The sequence below is a fragment of the Schistocerca cancellata genome, chromosome 8 (genome assembly GCF_023864275.1).
Source record: "Schistocerca cancellata isolate TAMUIC-IGC-003103 chromosome 8, iqSchCanc2.1, whole genome shotgun sequence".
Lineage (NCBI taxonomy): Eukaryota > Metazoa > Arthropoda > Insecta > Orthoptera > Acrididae > Schistocerca > Schistocerca cancellata.
Window position 1 is genome coordinate 130,945,402 of NC_064633.1, and position 19,640 is coordinate 130,965,041.

Genomic DNA, 19,640 nt, shown 5'->3' on the forward strand with positions numbered 1-19,640 from the left:
ACCACTGCGCTCTTAGACGTTTTTCATATTGGCATATCAGTGCCAAATGTGCAAGGAGTGCTGAATGACACGAAAAACTCTTGGCACCGACTGGGGTTTCAATCCCAGACACTTCAATTAGTGATCTGCAATTTATCCACAGAGCCATTGGACTACACTACACATACCACAAAATAAATTAGGCGACAAAAGTGAAAAAAATCAATATTTCCTGACACGTGCTAATGCTTATATATGCAGGAAATCTCATCTTCAGGATGAGTTTCAAGAGGTGTACAGGCTTCTCATTTTAAACAATTATTGGGGGAAAACTACATCCCTTTTCACTTATGGCTGGTTCTTTCTGGGGCGTCTAGCACCATCGTGAACTTGTTTTTACTTTTGATTTTTAAGTGTTTCAGATATTACTTTTTGTCGTTATCTCTCCCTTCGGAATCTTTACCAGTGTAGAAAATTTTCGTATAAGAAAGACTTTAGTCGTACTAAGAAAGTGTAGTTTCCAAGAAAAACCCTACTCTCTTCTGGGTTTGAACCACATGTAGCCCCGGTTTTCTTGTTCCAGATTTCAATTATTCCTGATTTTTCCCGTGTTGATAATTTTTTTGTTTTGTTTTTTTGTTTACGAAGTACTAACCAACATGGAAAAACTTCTCAAGAAGAGCTTTTCCTGTGGCACTGTTCCAATGTCGATGAAGGATTCTGTTGCTGGATAAACGTTAAAAACTACTTGCACGCGTCAAAACATTCGTCACATTTTCCGCTACGGATTTATTCAGTCTGGATGTGTTTTATGTGGCCTATCTTAGCAGACTCGTCCTACAGATATACACGTACATCTGAATGTGAAAACAAAGTGCAATATCAATATTACATGTAAAAGCGTGCCCTTGCCTTATCAGTTACGTAAAATAATTGTGTAAGTCAGAATAAACAAATTAAACTTCTGAGGCCAGTAACTGATGATTAATACATAGATTGTAGTCGATGTATTTTATTATTTTTATTTGCTGCCATTTACAAATGACCTGCCACCAGCTGACTAAGACAGGTTTTCTTTTCACAATATTAAATTTTACGTACTTATAATATGAAGCTTATTGGCTTTCTTACAAGGCAAACTCCCCACCGCACCCCACCCCCCGCTCAGATTTAGTGATTTAGTGGTAAGAGCGCCCAGTGGACAGACCGTCAGAAAGTGAACACAGGTCAAACAGTGTACTGAACAGTAGAAAAAAAGCAAAATAGAAAAAGTGAACGGTTCAAGCACAACAAGTGCAACGTACAGCAATCCGGAACAGCCTCAGTGTCCCGTTTAAGTAACTACGGTGTTAGACTACAAAGTATCGATTCGTGTTCAGAGCTCGATAGCGCCATTTTTTTCCCCTACTCTCTATGCAGCGCTTGAGATATTCTGTTTGTTGACGTCGGTGTACATGGTTTGGTCTCTAAGTGATTGTGATACATCGTTGTGTGAGTGTGGCAGTCGTCTTACCTGCGACCAACGGTCACATTACGGAAGTGTGCGTTTTGGGGTCTCTCACTCTCTCCACAGACACAATCGTACTGTTGGCCGAGGTTTACACGCAGCTGATGTGTAGAGAATAACTCGTGTCAGGTGGAGAAATGAATCATGTCCAGACAGGGACTGCCATGTTTCATCCTCAACGACTCCCTGATGTTGGGGGCTCAAATGGTTCAAATGGCTCTGATCACTATGGGACTTAACATCTGAGGTCATCAGTCCCCTAGAACTTGGAACTACTTAAACCTAACTAACCTAAGGACATCATACACATCCATGCCCGAGGCAGGATTCGAACCTGCGACCTTAGCGGTCGCGCGGTTCCAGACTGAAGCGCCTAAAACCGCTGGACCACACCGGCAGGGCCTTGATGTTGGGGGAAGAACGCATACGTCCTGCACCTTTTCGTCGTTGTCCCACTCCCTTCACTCTTCAGGTTTTGAGTTTTCTCGAGGTCTGTGGTTCCTCGGCGTACACGACTGTTGCTGTTGTTGCAGAGCCTGTTCAACCTGCTGGGGGAGGCGCAGGCGAGGCTGGGGCGGCATGCCGAGGCAGAGCGCTGGTTCCAGGAAAGCCTGAGAGCCAAGCCCGACCACGTGCCCGCGCACCTCACCTACGGACGCCTGCTCGCCCGCAACGTGAGTAGTCTCACCAGCCGCCGCTGCTTCTCTCTCGAAACACTCCCGTAAGCGGGTGCACTTGTTTGTCAAACGCGCCCTCGTCTAGCTGCGCGTTTGTCAAACAAGGCTGTACACGTACAAACAGAGTTCGTCATTCAAATAACTTCCGGGAATTCAGCCAGGTAACACTTTCAGCGACCGCCAATATTTCGGCGGGAGAACTCCCCGCCGTTTTCAAGGCAAACTGCAACGGACTGGCGACGTACATGCAAACTTAAAACCTCGGTTCTCGGACTGATGCAGGAAAGATAACACACACACTGGACACAAGTGCCACCATAGAGTAAATATCTATGGAGTGAGCATTGTGTTCTGCGCATGTTGTCAACATTAAACCAGAACTGTCACGTGTTTTCGGGACTCCGCTGTGCGTGTGTGCTTTCTGCAGCGTTTGAAGTTTATAATGTCAAGAGTTTTTGTTGTGTTTTCACCGTTTGTTGATAGTGTAATAGCGATGGTGGATTACTGTTGTTTGCTACGGATGCAAAGAAAAGTATGTGAATGGAGAGAGAGTAACTTTTCATGGGTACATACCATGTAGTTCTAATTATAGTTATCATATTAGTAAGAGACACTGTATATGTTTAAAAATTTCGAGGCGCATTATAATTAAGGCTTGATTCTGTAGATTTATTTTTCTACGATTTTATGACTATATAATGGATATTACGGCTCGTGCAAAAGCTTACAAACAATCGCTTCCTCTCGTAAATTTGCTAGTGGAACAGTAAAGGGAATGGTTAGTTGTTTCAGCAAATACTATCCTCCATGCATTTATCAGTTACTTGTCGATTATGTATGTAGATTACTCAGTCTACTCTTTACTTAAGAAACTGGGAGCAAGTATGTAAAATGCGTTAAATAAATACTTCAAATAATCACCAGTAAGAAAAATTGTGCTTTAGGTCGCAAAAACGAGGAAATAAATACGCAGAAATAGCAGAAAAAAGGACGAATTAGCAGGGATATAATCGCTAATGTGTGGCAAGTTCGGTGTTTTTCAGACATTTGCAAAAGTACTAGCGTACTGTCAAGTCGTTTTGCAAGACTATCACTGCAAAAATGTACGTCAGGCTCTGTAATACTATAAATTGCCGTATCATACCGAAAACTACCAAAAATCGAGTGCATCTGAACTGTGACACCTATCGCAAAGAGTTAGGATTTAATATCACTTGCCTTTAAAAGTTACGTAGCTGGTTTATTCCCAGTATCAAATGGATACTGTTAAAATGTCTGGGCAACATTTATAAATAATCCACGACAAGTACGAAAAGAATCCGTCTGTACTAGGGATGTAGTGACATTCGAAACATACAGGGCGCTATACGGACAAACACACGACGTCCCGAGATCACGTGATCAGGCCGGCAATGTATGTTGACAACACAAAATCTGTTCTGCGCATGTGAATGCTCACTCCAGAGATATTTACTCTATGAGTGCCACCAAAGATGACCAAAGTCAGAGATATCGATAGTGAGACTACGAACTCGCAGTTGAGGTAGCATTGACTCTGTCCCTCTGTTTTTTGACAAGGGAGAGAGCCGGATTCCAGACAGAGTTTAAACAACAACCTCCAACACTGTTAACGAGGTTCCTCGCTAATTTAATCTCAACTGCCTCCTTAATAACACTGTCCCAATAGCTGGACGTGCATGCCAATATCTCGGTGTTATCATATAACATGCGGTGACCAGGAGCCAAGAAATGATCGGCAATAGCAGATCTACTTGGCTGCTGTAATCGTGTGTGCCGTTTATGCTCAGTACATCGGTCCTCCACTGTCCTGATAGTTTGACCAATATATGCCATTCCGCACGTGCAAGTAATGCTATATACACGCGCCGTACGCATATATCGGCGGTCGCTGAAACTGTTACCTGGCTGAATTCCCGAAAGTTAGTTGAAAGTTGTATACGCCAGGAGAAACTCAGGTCTCACAGAGTTCGTCAGTTTAACCTCACTTTGGAGCAGACGCTGTTCTTGTTAGTATTTTGTTCGATAGTATTTTGATAACAGTGAGAATGGCCACAAATGCAGGTAGAGAACTGGCTTTGGAAGCCTGTTTAAAGAAGAACAAGAAAACAAGACGCCGTCCCAGGGAATGGCTGAAAATTAGTAAAAGAAAAATCTGCTAAAGGAAATATTACTTTCAGAACCCGATGATTACAGCAGCTTTCGTCGAATAGACAACGAAACTTTGAAAAACTTGAAACTTCCTGACAGATTAAAACTGTGTGCCGGACCGAGACTCGAAATCGGGACATTTGCCTTTCGCGGGCAAATGCTCTACCACCTGAGCTACCCAAGATCGACTGACGCCCCGTCCTCACAGCTTTACATCTGCCAGTACCCCGTCTCCTACCTTCCAAACTTCACATGAGCTCTCCATTCTTTCAGGAGTGCTAGTTCTGGAAGGTTCGCAGGAGAGCTCCTGTGAAGTTTGGAAGGTAGGAGACGGGGTACTGGCAGATGTAAAGCTGTGAGGACGGGGCGTCAGTCGTGCTTGACTAGGTCAGATGGTAGAGCACTTGCCCGCGAAAGGCAAAGGTCCCGAGTTCGAGTGTCGGTCCGGCACATAGTTTTAATCTGTCAGGAAGTTTCATATCAGCGCACGCTGCAGAGTTAAAATCTCATTCTTTGAAAAACTTGCCGAGTCCCTCGTAAAAAAGCAAACGTATCTGTCAAATGCGCTCCTATTTAGCCAAAAATATATCAAAGGAACTCAAATAGTTCCAAGAAAGCTTTTCGATATAACCTTACTTTTGAAGCAGAGGCTTTTGATCTATGATAAATTTTGACACTAATGGGAATGGTTACAAATGCAGCTCAGCATTTCTAGCACTGACTCTGCCCCTGCGTTTAAAGAAGAGGAAGAAAACAAGGGACTGATACAGGAAATTTTTTAAAACGAGAGAAGCATATACACATGAAAACCTGTTACATAATGCGAATGCTACACTCAGAACCTGATGATTACTTCAGTTTTCTGCAGATGTACTGTGAAACGTTTAATAACTTGTTTAGAGTTACTTCGCTCTCATATTGAAAACAAAGGCACAACTACTGTATGCGAAAATTTCTTCTCTTCTACTTGGTCCTCTAATGACAGTTCATGAATATATCAGAACATGGGAATGTATAGTCTAAATCGCCCGTAGAAGAACCGGAGAACTTCGATGTCTTTTATTTCATTGCATTCCCGCTTGCATGTCATTCGTAAAATACTGATTTTTTTCAGAACCTGTTCATGCGTAGTGTATGGCTGGGAAAGATGTGATACCTGTACCATTTTGCTAACTGTCAGCGCAATTTTATTGTTATCCTGGGTCGTAGTTTCCACTGTGTAGAAACTCACCATACAGTGAGATACATTATAATAAAACCATTTTTTTACTACCCATGAAACAACGGTACAAATAGCGTCCGCCAGCTTGTCAAACTTTCAGTCAATCAAAATTTCTCGCATCACGTCAAAAGCGATCTATGTTTGTCAAACACGCCAAACAGCACCGTACACGGTCAAATTCGTGTATTTTTCAGGCATAGTTAAGTTTGACAAAATATATGATCGTTTACGAAGACCTTAAAGCATGGCTGGGCACGTGAGCGGCCCGCTGACTGTGTGGGCATGCATGTGGCCGTCGCGCAAGATATGCGAGCAGCTCGCATTCTCTTACTCGCGAACAGGACTGAGGACTTCCCCAATATACTATCTAAAGTCGGTGTTCAAGTCGTAATTATTTGCATTGTCGTAATTATTATAGAAGGACAACACAATGTATGATTACGACATAATACACTACTGGCCATTAAAATTGCTACACCACGAAGATGACGTGCTACAGACGCGAAATTTAACCGACAGGAATAAGATGCTGTGATATGCAAATGATTAGCTTTTCAGAGCATCCACACAAGTTCGGCGCCGGTGGCGATACCTACAACATGCTGACATGAGGAAAGTTTCCAACCGATTTCTCATACGCAAACAGCAGCTGACCGGCGTTGCCTTGTGAAACGTTGTTGTGAGGAGAAATGCGTACCATAACGTTTCCGACTTTGATAAAGGTCGGATTGTAGCCTTTCGCGATTGCGATTTAGCGTATCGCGACATTGCTGCTCGCGTTGGCCGAGATCCAATGACTGTTAGCAGAATATGGGATCGGTGGCTTCAGGAGAGTAATACGGAACGCCGTGCTGGATCCCAATGGCCTCGTATCACTAGCAGTCGAGATGACAGGCATCTTATTCGCATGGCTGTAACGGATCGTGCAGCCCCGTCTCGATCCCTGAGTCAACAGATGGGGACGTTTGCAAGACAACAACAGTCTGAACGAACAATTCGATGACGTTTGCAGCAGCATGGACTATCAGCTCGGATACCATGGTTGCGGTTACCCTTGACGCTGCATCACAGACAGGAGCGCCTGCGATGGTGTACTCAACGACAAACCTGGGTGCACGAATGGGAAAACGTCATTTTTTCCGGATGAATCCAGGTTCTGTTTACAGCATCATGATGGTCGCATCCGTGTTTGGCGACATCCCGGTGAACGCACATTGGAAGCATGTATTCGTCGTCGCCATACTGGCGTATCACCCGGCGTGATGGTATGGGGTGCCATTGGTTACACGTCTCCATCACCTCTTTTTCGCACTGACGGCACTTTGAACAGTGGACGTTACATTTCAGATGTGTTACGACCCGTGGCTCTACCCTTCATTCGATCCCTGCGAAACCCTATATTTCAGCAGGATAATGCACGATCGCATGTTGCAGGTCCTGTACGGGCCTTTCTGGATACAGAAAATGTTCGACTGCTGCCCTGCCCAGCACATTCTCCAGATTTCTCACCAATTTAAAACTTCTGGTCAATGGTGGCCGAGAAACTGGCTCGTCACAATACGCCAACCACCACTCGCGATGAACTGTGGTATCGTGTTGAAGCTGTATGGGCAGCTGTACCTGTACGCGCCATCCAAGCTCTGTTTGACTCAATGCCCAGGCGTATCAAGACCGTTATTACGGCCAGAGTTGGTTGTTCTTGGTACTGATTTCTCAAGATCTAAGCACCCAAATTGCATGAAAATGTAATCACATGTCAGTTCTAGTATAATATATTTGCCCAATGAATGCCCGTTTATCATCTGCATTTCTTCTTGGTGTAGCAATTTGAAAGGCCGGTAATGTATATCTTGTGCATTGTTTTTTCCGTGTGCGAAAAGCTCGTATTTCATGTTCAGGTTTAGTGGTAAGATGGCCCAGTGGACAGCCTGTCAAAAACTGAACACAGATCAAGAATGAAAGCAGTAAGAAGGTGTACTGAACTGTAGGAAAAGAAGCAAAATAGAAACAGTCAACGGTCCAAGCTAATGATATGCAACTTCGAGAGAAGAAGAATAGCGTTGTAGTTGTCTGGTAACACCGTTGGGCTGCAAGGCTGGAGACCCGTGTTCAAATCTCTCTCGTCTGCCATCTTTTCGCACAAAATTGTAACCTGTCTGTCCGGTCATTTACGTGTCTGTTCTTCTTCTGTAGTCTTGGCAGTTGTCATTCTACACATTGCTCATAGATTGTGCGTCATGTGGTAAGAATAGACCACCGCAGCGAGTAAATTTGATGAATAGAGAGAGCAGGCGAGATGCCGTATAAACCTCTTACAGAAATGGAAACCACAAACAAAGGGAATTCAAGAGTCATAACTTCCAAAACGGAACGCAAGAGTCGTAACATGTGGCATCTGTGTAGAGCAAACAGGGGGTAGGTAAGCCTTACGCCTTGCTGTTGCAAACGGACGTTACGCCACAAAACAAGCATAAATTTGTACTATTAACTAGAGCTCCTAAAAACACAGGCTGGCGCATCCGCCATTTTGTTTCCCATCGAATGCTAACACAGCACGTAGCTTTTACGAACTGTGTTGTTTTGTTCAAGTTTTCTGAAATATTGTGGCAGAGTTCTGCACAGAGCTTTTGAGTATACTACTTTGAACTTTCATTCCGCTCATATTTACTTCTACACTCCTGGAAATGGAAAAAAGAACACATTGACACCGGTGTGTCAGACCCACCATACTTGCTCCGGACACTGCGAGAGGGCTGTACAAGCAATGATCACACGCACGGCACAGCGGACACACCAGGAACCGCGGTGTTGGCCGTCGAATGGCGCTAGCTGCGCAGCATTTGTGCACCGCCGCCGTCAGTGGCAGCCAGTTTGCCGTGGCATACGGTGCTCCATCGCAGTCTTTAACACTGGTAGCATGCCGCGACAGCGTGGACGTGAACCGTATGTGCAGTTGACGGACTTTGAGCGAGGGCTTATAGTGGGCATGCGGGAGGCCGGGTGGACGTACCGCCGAATTGCTCAACACGTGGGGCGTGAGGTCTCCACAGTACATCGATGTTGTCGCCAGTGGTCGGCGGAAGGTGCACGTGCCCGTCGACCTGGGACCGGACCGCAGCGACGCACGGATGCACGCCAAGACCGTAGGATCCTACGCAGTGCCGTAGGGGACCGCACCGCACTTCCCAGCAAATTAGGGACACTGTTGCTCCTGGGGTATCGGCGAGGACCATTCGCAACCGTCTCCATGAAGCTGGGCTACGGTCCCGCACACCGTTAGGCCGTCTTCCGCTCACGCCCCAACATCGTGCAGCCCGCCTCCAGTGGTGTCGCGACAGGCGTGAATGGAGGGACGAATGGAGACGTGTCGTCTTCAGCGATGAGAGTCGCTTCTGCCTTGGTGCCAATGATGGTCGTATGCGTGTTTGGCGCCGTGCAGGTGAGCACCACAATCAGGTCTGCATACGACCGAGGCACACAGGGCCAACACCCGGCATCATGGTGTGGGGAGCGATCTCCTACACTGGCCGTACACCACTGGTGATCGTCGAGGGGACACTGAATAGTGCACGGTACATCCAAACCGTCATCGAACCCATCGTTCTACCATTCCTAGACCGGCAAGGGAACTTGCTGTTCCAACAGGACAATGCACGTCCGCATGTATCCCGTGCCACCCAACGTGCTCTAGAAGGTGTAAGTCAACTACCCTGGCCAGCAAGATCTCCGGATCTGTCCCCCATTGAGCATGTTTGGGACTGGATGAAGCGTCGTCTCACGCGGTCTGCGCGTCCAGCACGAACGCTGGTCCAACTGAGGCGCCAGGTGGAAATGGCATGGCAAGCCGTTCCACAGGACTACATCCAGCATCTCTACGATCGTCTCCATGGGAGAATAGCAGCCTGCATTGCTGCGAAAGGTGGATATACACTGTACTAGTGCCGACATTGTGCATGCTCTGTTGCCTGTGTCTATGTGCCTGTGGTTCTGTCAGTGTGATCATGTGATGTATCTGACCCCAGGAATGTGTCAATAAAGTTTCCCCTTCCTGGGACAATGAATTCACGGTGTTCTTATTTCAATTTCCAGGAGTGTATATGTGGATTAGACACAAAAATCTCGCGTTTTATTCGCTTATTGCTGCTTTGCTTTGCTGTCAGAATGAAAAATAAAGGCGCAAGGAACATGTATATTTCTGTGATAGAATCGCGTACTATGTTTATGTTTTATTTCCTTCGCGGAATTCAAATTAAATATTCGATAATGAAGTTTATTAAATCATGTACCAGGCTCCTATAAGTACGAGTTGGCGCGGCTGCATCTAAAGTGCATATTTGCACAATAACCAAGTGTAAATACGAAACTCAGCAAACACGGCACTTGTATTCGAATGAAAGCTTGATTTCAACGCTAAATTTCCAGGACACACAAATACTCACTTAACACAGTACACACTACAGAATTCCTTCTCCGACGTAAAGCACAAGTTACGTGTAAATATGGAAAATGGCTAAAGTTGACAAAGGGCCTACTACCTGTACTGTTAATTTGAACCTTCTGCACTCTTCCAGTTAAATATGAAGCGAACCATTTGTGCATTGTCCCACTCATACCACAATACTTAAGCTTATCCAGAAGAATTTCATGATTCACATAGTTAAAAGCATTTGAGATATCACAAAAAATCCCAGCAGGTGATGTTCGGTTATTCAGAGCATTTATTATTTGATCAGTGAAAGCATATGTGCCGGCTACGGTGGCAAAGCGGTTCTAGGCGCTTCAGTCCGGAACCGCGCGACTACTATGGTCGCAAGTTCGAATCCTGGGCATGGATGTGTGTGATGACCTTAGGTTAGTTACATTTAAGTAGTTGTAAGTTCTTGTGGACTGATGACCTAAGATGCTAAGTCCCATAGTGCTCAGAGCCATTTGAACCATTTTTGAAAGCATATGTAGCATTTTCTGTTGAGAAGCCTTTTTGAAAACCAAATTGACATTTTCTTAGTACTTCATTTTTATATCCATATGAAGCTACTCTTGAATACATTACTATTTCAAGAATTTTGGATAAAGTTGTCAGAAGTGAGATATGACGGTAAATGTTAACATGAGGGGGGGGGGGGGGGGGTGAGGAGAGCTTACAGAAACCAAGAAAAACAGAATAAAGTGCCACTCTCATCGACTTCATTTTCTGATCAGAGATACAATACAGACATAAAACAATAAGCAAGGAACACATGCTTTTTTAATCAAATATGTATTAACATAATACATGTAACCTTCCTGACAAGTGTGAAGTTCGGAGTTAGCCTACTACTTATTAAGAAGAAAGAAACATCTGTTTTCATTACTCTGCTATAGTTTTTAAATGTTTCTTGACTAGCAGATCAATGTTTAGAGCGAGATTGCTTGTCATACAATCAGATGAACCTCAGCTAGACTACTAAGTGATCCGAGGCTTTCCCGGCGAATGTGCTGTATCCAAGGTTCTCGGGTGTCCAGCCGGAGCCGGCCGGAGTGGCCTTGCGGTTCTAGGCGCTACAGTCTGGAGCCGAGCGATCGCTACGGTCGCAGGTTCGAATCCTGCCTCTGGCATGGATGTGTGTGATGTCCTTAGGTTGGTTATGTTTAATTAGTTCTAAGTTCTAGGCGACTGATGACCTCAGAAGTTAAGTCGCATAGTGCTCAGAGCTATTTGAACCATTTTTCCAGCCGGATCCGATCGTCGAAGTTCCATCAGAGATGAACAGAACTTGCCAACGGAACTCAAACACCTGGAGACCGTGTTCCGCAAGAATGGGTATGGCAACCGCCAAATCCAAAGGGCCTTCCGACAACACAAGGGCAGCAAGAACCGAGATGAAGAACAACCCGAAGAAGAGAAGCAAGCTCTGGCCTTTCTGCCGTTAGCTGGCAACGTGTCGTCAAAAATAGGGAGACTGTTAAGGCGATACAAGATTGACACAGTCTTCCGACCACTAGCAAAGATTCGTGACCTACTAGGAACGGCAAAAGATGACGTAGGTCTTAAGAAAGCGGGCGTATACAAAATCCCGTGCGGCTGTGGCAAATCCTGCATCGGCCAAACAGTTCGCACGATCGAGGACCGATGCAAGGAACACAAACGTCACACCCGATTACGCCAACCCAGCCATTCGGCCCTAGCAGAACACTGCATTGAAACCGGACACACAGCGAATTTCGAAAAGACAAAAATCCTGACGGCCGCAAGTGCCTACTGGGACAGTATCTACAAGGAGGCTTTAGAAATTCAGGTAACAGATAACCTCATCAACAGGGACACCGGGTTTCAACTTAGCAAGGCCTGCTGCTGCTGCTCCTTTTGTGACTTCCTCACTGTGAGGAGGTTCGAGTGGAAGTTTGTGGCCTGTTGGCCTTTACTCCCCTGGGAATCTTGTAGAGTCTTCTGTCTGTACTGTTGGTTGGTTCTGTACTGGCAAGGAGTGCCGATGTCCTATTTCTTGTGTTTGTCGATATGACGATTTTTCTTCTTCTTCTTGCTTGTTGCTGAGGGCTCTCCCTCGGTTGGGATACTGGGCATAGTGTATCCTGCTTTTTCATACTCTCCGTTGACCAGAGCGAAGATGATGTAGCGCATTTCCCACTCTGTGAAGATAGGGGAGGAATTAATCAGATCGTAATCCTCCCTAGAAAGACCAACAAGGCCTTCTGGATACTCAATTGGTTGATGTGGGGGTGGAGGTTTAGAAAGGTTAGGTGGAACGAAAGGATAAGGGTTGTCGCGGTGGGGGTAGGTACCATCGCGAAGCGAGTCAGCGACCTTCTTCGTTACAGCGCTTGCGCTGTACATGTCTGGAAGCGGGAGGAACGGGACTTCTTCCCACTCCTCTTCTTGCGCTGATGCTTCGGTGTCCTTGTGCTGTGTCGCCTCCCTTTCGGCAGGTTCGTCTGTCTGCGTGGCCACCGTCGCGAACTCCTCACGTGGAGGAGTCGTCTGGGTGGCGGTGTCCTCTGTTGTGGCGGAAACTTCTTTGGCTGAGCGAAGCTCCTGCGTCAGCACAGCAATCTGACGCCGAGCCTCGCCCAGTTCCGCCAGCATGGCCGCCCTCTCTCCCGCCATGGCGGATTTGAAGGCGGACATGGCTTCTTGTACGGCGTCGTTGAGACGCCTGGTGACGACGTCTTCCGTACGAGTGACCACCTCTTCGTGTGTGGTGGTCACTTGCTTCTGCGTCTTCTCCGGCCCGCGCCAGTTTCTTCTGTAGGCGCAGGAACGGACGTTGGCCGCATGTTCGCCTCCGCAGTTGGCGCAGGTACAGGGGGTGTCCTTCGGCTTTTTGCAGTCGCGTGTGTCGTGTTCTTGCGCACACTTCAAGCACGCAACTGCGCCGCTGCAGTGCTTGGCGACGTGGCCAAGCTTTTGGCAGCGAAAGCACTGCGCTGCAGTCTTCCTCTTCTTCTTGCCGGAAGTCCCTGCTATCGTGAGCAGCAACTCCGCCAAGGCAGCAGCTTTGCGTCCCCTTCCACGTCCCGACATCTCGAGTAGCAAGAGCAACAGCGACAAACAGCTATGCGTCACTCACCGCAGCGTGAGCGGGAATGAGCAAGGCCTGGAAACCATTATTAAAAACCATCAAGGAGCTACGGCGCGAGCGGACGCGAGATCCTTCCGCCACGGCGGACGGAGATGGACTGCGCCTACCACCGGGCGTGGCTGCAGCTTCCCCCACCCCTCCCACCACGCGGCGCCCCACTGGCCGTCCGCGCAGGGGCACGACTCGGAACCCCGCGGACATAAATACCACGGACACAGCGCAGACAGATCATTCCATCAGCAGCACCTGATGATTGCGGAACGGTTATTCGCCGAAATATCGTGGAACTTCGACGATCGGATCCGGCTGGACACCCGAGAACCTTGGGTATGGACTACTAAGATTCGATCCGCTATTTTGATTGTTGAAAAAACACATTCACGCAAATATGTGGTTCCGGGTGTACCACAGATTAGAGCAGCTATGCGAAACAGCTGCGGAAACCATTCTCGAGGAAAGTCTTCTGTAAGACATTTCAGTATTTTCTGCGGTGAGAAACCTCTCAATGAGCACACGAGTACACTGAAACCTTTCAGTGAGAACATGACCCAAAGTTAGTGAGCTCCAACTTAATTTCAATATGCACGTTTTCAACACCAATTGCAAAAAGAGCTTAAACCAAGTTGAAATCGATTTAAAGCACAAAATATACTCTCAAAGTTTTGTAACAAAGCCTGTAGCACCGTAACAATTTCATCAAAATGTTCGCTCAAAGTCTCCTTTTTTAAGATTTATCTCATTTATAACTAGTGTAACAACCGATAAATACGCAAATGACTTTCTGGAAGTCGCTTCATCCACAAAAGCAATTTTCTTTTAAAATCCAAAGCCGGTGCCAAAAATATCGGTAGTTAGTTGATATCTACCCTGTAAAGCTGTACTCAAGACATTCAAATGCTTAGTGGAGTCAGTTACAATGCAAGATCTCCTAAATCCACAGTAGGTCATCTAACTCTTTTACTGGGGTTCCTTTCTTGTCCATGGATAAGGCTACGTATCTACGCAAGTTGAAGAAACGTTTTGAAATAACACCAAGACACAGTCTCCGTGCTTCGTAAAAATTCGGCGCATCGCTATAATCACACGCCAGCTCTGCCAGGAAGGATTTAAACTGCCGACGTTCCAAACCGTACGATCTCGGTTTAATAACTGTGTTTACAGTATCAAAGAGACAACACTAGCAACAGGAGGTCAATGTGCTCGTCTCGCAGCGCGCGCATCGGTAACAAACGAGCGATGTTAGCAGACAAGTAGAGGAGAACTGCCGGTTCACAGCGCCTGAGGGCAGGCAGCGCAGCGTTCGCGGTCGCTCGCGTCCGCAATACAGAATTTGCCCATCGCTGTTCTAGAGTCTCCAGCCGCTCCAGTTGCTTCGTCTGTCCACTGTCTCTTCCCATCTGCCCTCTCTGCGTCCCCACTACAGCACAGAGGTGCACAAATCCTCCTTCCAGCGTGCCTGCCACTATCTCCTCCGCAACAACTAAAGCAGCTCAATCTGCCACAAAGGAGACCCAAGAGTGAGTACCGAGGTACGGTGGTCAAAGCAGGCCAGCATGGGTTTCCGGAATCCTGGCAAGCTTCACGGGACCCTTTCAGCCTGCTGCACATGACACAAGTTGCGCCATCAGTCGCTGTATGTGTTTGCGTAAGTAGTTGCACTGCAGTTCATTTATCAGAACAGCGGGAGCAGCAGAATGTACAATCGAAACAAGGAGACTGAGGGGAAATTAAGAATCTGTGAATTATGTTCCAGTCACAAAAGAGAGCCCACGTCCAGAAGGGGAAAAGTATTCGTGTGTTTATGAGGCAGCTTCAAATATCTCCCGCAATGCCAATTGTGTAAAACGTTACTTAACACTCATTCGGGAACCTCGAGTACGCTACGACATGTTCGTAAATTTGACCAGCTGTCTCCTCACTACATAAATATTTTGAAAGAGGACGAAGTGTCTGTGGAAAGGCGTGCTAAGAACTAGAATCCATTTAGCAGTATATAGGCTTTCTAAATTTAGGGCTAGAATTAATTCAAATAGGAAAACAATGGTTCGGTGGACATTAAAAACCACATTCTGATGGTATGCAACGTAGTGCGAAGAAAGCTTAGGACGTAGGAAGAAACTTCTTCTTTCCGGCATAAGTTGCCCGTATCTCGTGGTCGTGCGGTAGCGTTCTCGCTTCCCACGCCCGGGTTCCCGGGTTCGATTCCCGGCGGGGTCAGGGATTTTCTCTGCCTCGTGATGGCTGGGTGTTGTGTGCTGTCCTTAGGTTAGTTAGGTTTAAGTAGTTCTAAGTTCTAGGAGACTTATGACCACAGCAGTTGAGTCCCATAGTGCTCAGAGCCTTTCCGGCATATACTTTTTAAATTAACGTAATATGAAACACGACCTTCGTGTTTCCTAAAATACATTTGAGGAATTGAGAATCATCTATTTTGGCCACTTAGGATGAAATCGGCAAACCTACAATACACATCTTGAAAAAATAATGAAAATTGGTATAACTGGCGTCATATTTGGCTGAGAGACACTAAGGTTACATAAACCAGACTTTCAAAACCTTACTTTAAGTGGCATTGCTGCATAATACACATCTCCAGGTATCGAAGTCTAAAGGATCTCGACTTTCAGAGATGGTTTTGCTTACTATAGAAACCATGTATTAGATTTGACCCGATGATGGTTTGAATTGAGAATACCGAGTATCAGTCGAAAGAGGGTGAAGTTACAGAGAAAACCGTTAATATCGATATATATAAATAAATCCGAAATACGCCGAAAAGGAAAAAAAGGACAAATAAAATCCACCATTTCTGGCTTAAAATGACCCAAAGTGAGTATTTACTTCGTTGAGACTCACCTTTATGATACTCGGGTAAAAAATGATTTTCATTGACTTCCGATCCCTACTCATAGCACTACAACGAAAGCGTACAGAATAAACTGCTACGTAGCGTGGCACAGAGGAATGATGGGCGGCCAAGCGAGACACTATTAGTCAATTTGGGTTGGGCACAGCTTGACTTGGACGGGAGTGGAGCAGCCTGCCCGTGCTGCTGAGAATGTGTGGCAGCTTGCCTGCCTGGCTAACAAGCAACCACGGGCAGGTTAAAAGCAGAACGCGTACACCTCTGCTAGAGCACTGCAAGCACACGTGTCCGATCCCCGTGCCCTTCATGCGGCTATGGTGTGCGTGAGAGAGAGAGGGAGAGAGAGAGAGAGAGAGAGAGAGAGAGAGAGAGAGAGAGAGTGAGAGTGAGAAAGAGGGAGTGGGAGAGGGGGGTTGAGGGGCGAGTAAACGTCGCACAGCTTGGCGGGCCGGCCGGTGTGGCCGAGCGGTCCTAGGCGCTACAGTCTGAAACCGCGTGACCGCTACGGTCGCAGGTTCGAATCCTGCCTCGGGCATGGATGTGTGTGATGTCCTTAACTTAGTTTGGTTTATGTAGTTGTAAGTTCTAGGGGACTGATGACCACAGCAGTTAAATCCCATAGTGCTCAGAGCCATTTGAACCACTTTTTTGAACAGCTTGGCGGAAGTTCCCTAGATGACTGACCCTACCTCGTCTAATGACGCAACTGCTAGCGTGGCTCGCATCGCTAGACGAAAAAGCACGCGGTTGCACGAACGCCACGAAGTTGCAGTCTACACGCGCTCGATGCTGTTCCTCGGGTCTCGCACTGTGCTTTCAGGCAGGGCTTGGGCAGAAATGAGAGTAATCGAAGTGGTAGCTCCAGATGGCCAACAGTTTAGAAAACACAGCATGCATGAATGTCCCAAGGAACGTTGCACCGAACTTCTTAACACCACACGCACTGCAGTGTCGTATTTTTGCACCGATACCTGGAGGCGAATTTCAATTAAAATGTCCGCTCCTTACGGCAAGTTGAAAAAGAGAGTGGGGGAGAGAGGGATAGAGTGATACACATTATCTATACGTGCTTATGATAAACCCCTTCCTTCAAGTCGCCCGGGGTAGCCGCGCGGTCTGTGGCGCCTTGAGCGGTTCCCCCGGTAGGAGGTTCGAGGACTCTCTCGGGCATGTGTGTGTGTGTGTGTGTGTGTGTGTGTGTGTGTGTGTGTGTGTGTGTGTGTTTTGGTCTTGGTGTAAGTTAGTTTAAGTTAGATTAAGTAGTGTGCAAGCCTAGGAACCGCTGACTTTAGCAGTTTGGTCCCATAGGAACTTACCACAAATTTACAGATTTTTTTCTTCCCTCAAAAATATTTATCTTCTTCATACCTCCTCTGTGTTACCACAGATGATGTGCCACTGATCTCATTTGTACTAAGAGTGCAGAACACGCGAGGCGCCTATTCGCTTCCACCGCCCTGGGTGGAATGCATAAGTTCTAATACGTGTTCAGCAACCTACAGTCTTCTATACTTGTTGCCTCCTGCCCAGAAAACAGCACGTAGGTCGTGAATCCGTTATCTTGAGTCTGTAAGAAACTCTTAGCGATGAACTGTCGTTTTAGAAATAATTAAATTTTCAATTAGTTTCAAAAAATGGTTCAAATGGCTCTGAGCACTATGAGACTTAACAGCTATGGTCATCAGTCCCCTAGAACTTAGAACTACTTAAACCTAATTAACCTAAGGACATCACACAACACCCAGTCATCACGTTCAATTAGTTTGTTTATACGTGATGCCACTCGCTTTTTATTAGTTAAACACGAGTAACTGCACAATTACATTCCAGTTTAGAGTCACAAATAATTTCTATTCTCCAGCAAATTAATGAACTGCGTATTTTCCCTAATTACTATCACACTGTTCTCAGCTACATGTCCATATAACGATACATTGATAATAAAGTCTTGACACTGACTGTAGTCCGCAGCTCCTGGTCTAGTGGTTAGCGTTGCTCCCTCTGGATCACGGGGTCCCGGGTTCGACTACCGGCCGGGTTGGGGATTTTCTCTGCCTGGGGACTGGGCGTTTGCGTTGCCCTCGTCATTTCACCATCATTGGGTGGAGAAATGTAGGGTCCCCCTGAATAGGTCAAGCGTGCACTACACGCACGAAGCGGTTACAAGGTTAGCGGAGTACGTTTGGAGTGCACATGTGGGTTTTTTAAGTTATAGAATTCCCTCCCTAAGCCCGACAAGAAGCCTCCTCAGACGCGACAAGGTAGCAGTAGCCAAACGCAACAGGGAATGACAATATTAATGTGGTAATAGTAAACTGCAGGAGCGTCTATAGAAAGATCCCAGAACTGCTCTCATTAATAAACGGTCACAGCGCCCACAATGTACTAGGGACGGAAAGTTGGCTGAAACCAGATCTAAACGGTAATGAAATTCTAAACTCAGATTGGAATGTATACCGAAGAGACAGGCTGGACAGTGAAGGGGAAGGCGTGCTTATAGCGATAAAAAGTGCAATAGTATCGAAGGAAATTGACAGAGATCCGAAATGTGAAATAATTTGGGTGAAGGTCACGGTTAAAGCAGGCTTAAACATGGTAATTGGATGTCTCTATAGGCCCCCTGGTTCAGCAGCAGTTATGGCAGAACACCTGAAGGAAAATTTGGAAAAGTAGAGTAGATTTCCTGTCCACATTATTGTTTTAGGTGGAGATTTTAATTTACCAGATATAGATTGGGAGACTCAGACGTTTATAACGGGTGGCAGGGACAAAGGATCGAGTGAAATTTTTTTAAGTGCACTATCTGAAAACTACCTTGAGCAGTTAAACAGGGAACCGACTCTTGGCGATAACATATTAGACATTCTGGTGACAAACAGACTCGAACTATTTGAAACAGTTAACGCAGAACAGGGAATCAGCGATCATAAAGAGATTACAGCATCGGTGATTTCAGCCGTAAATAGAAATATTAAAAAAAGGTAGCAAGATTTTTCTGTTTAGCGAAAGTGACAAGAAGCAGATTTCAGAGTACTTGACGGCTCAGCACAAAAATTTTATCTCAAGCACAGATAGTGTTGAGGATCAGTGGACAAAATTCTAAACCATCGTACAACATGCATTAGAAGAGTATGTGCCAAGCAAGATCGTAAGAGATGGAAAAGGGCCACCGTGGTACGACAACGGAGTTAGAAAACTGCTACGGAAGCAAAGGGAACTTCACAGCAAACATAAACATAGACAAAGCCTAGCAGACAAACAAAAATTACATGAAGCGAAATGTAGTGTGAGGAGGGCTATGCGAGAGGCGTTCAACGAATTCGAAAGTAGAGTTCTGTGTACTGACTTGGAAAAAAATACTAAGAAATTTTGGTCATGCGTCAAAGCGGTGGTGGATCAAAACAAAATGTCCAGACACTCTGTGACCAAAGTGGTACTGAAACAGAGGATGACAGACTAAAGGCCGAAATACTAAATGTCTTCTTCCAAAGCTGTTTCACAGAGGAAGACTGCACTGTAGTTCCTTCTGTAGATTGTCGCACAGATGACACAGTGGTAGATATCGAAATTATGACAGAGGGACAGAAAAACAATTAAAATCGCTCAAAAGAGGAAAGGCCGCTGGACCTGATGGGATACCAGT

General features: G+C 46.1%; 1 protein-coding gene across 1 annotated transcript in view; it reads left to right on the top strand.

Moving 5' to 3' along the window:
• LOC126095421 (protein O-mannosyl-transferase TMTC2-like) overlaps positions 1-19,640 on the top strand; it is a 1,040,622-nt gene that overhangs the window by 664,488 nt on the left and 356,494 nt on the right. The window contains exon 15 of the mRNA XM_049910218.1: positions 2,020-2,160. Coding sequence (XP_049766175.1) covers positions 2,020-2,160 — 141 coding nt within the window. The remainder of the gene's footprint in view (positions 1-2,019; positions 2,161-19,640) is intronic.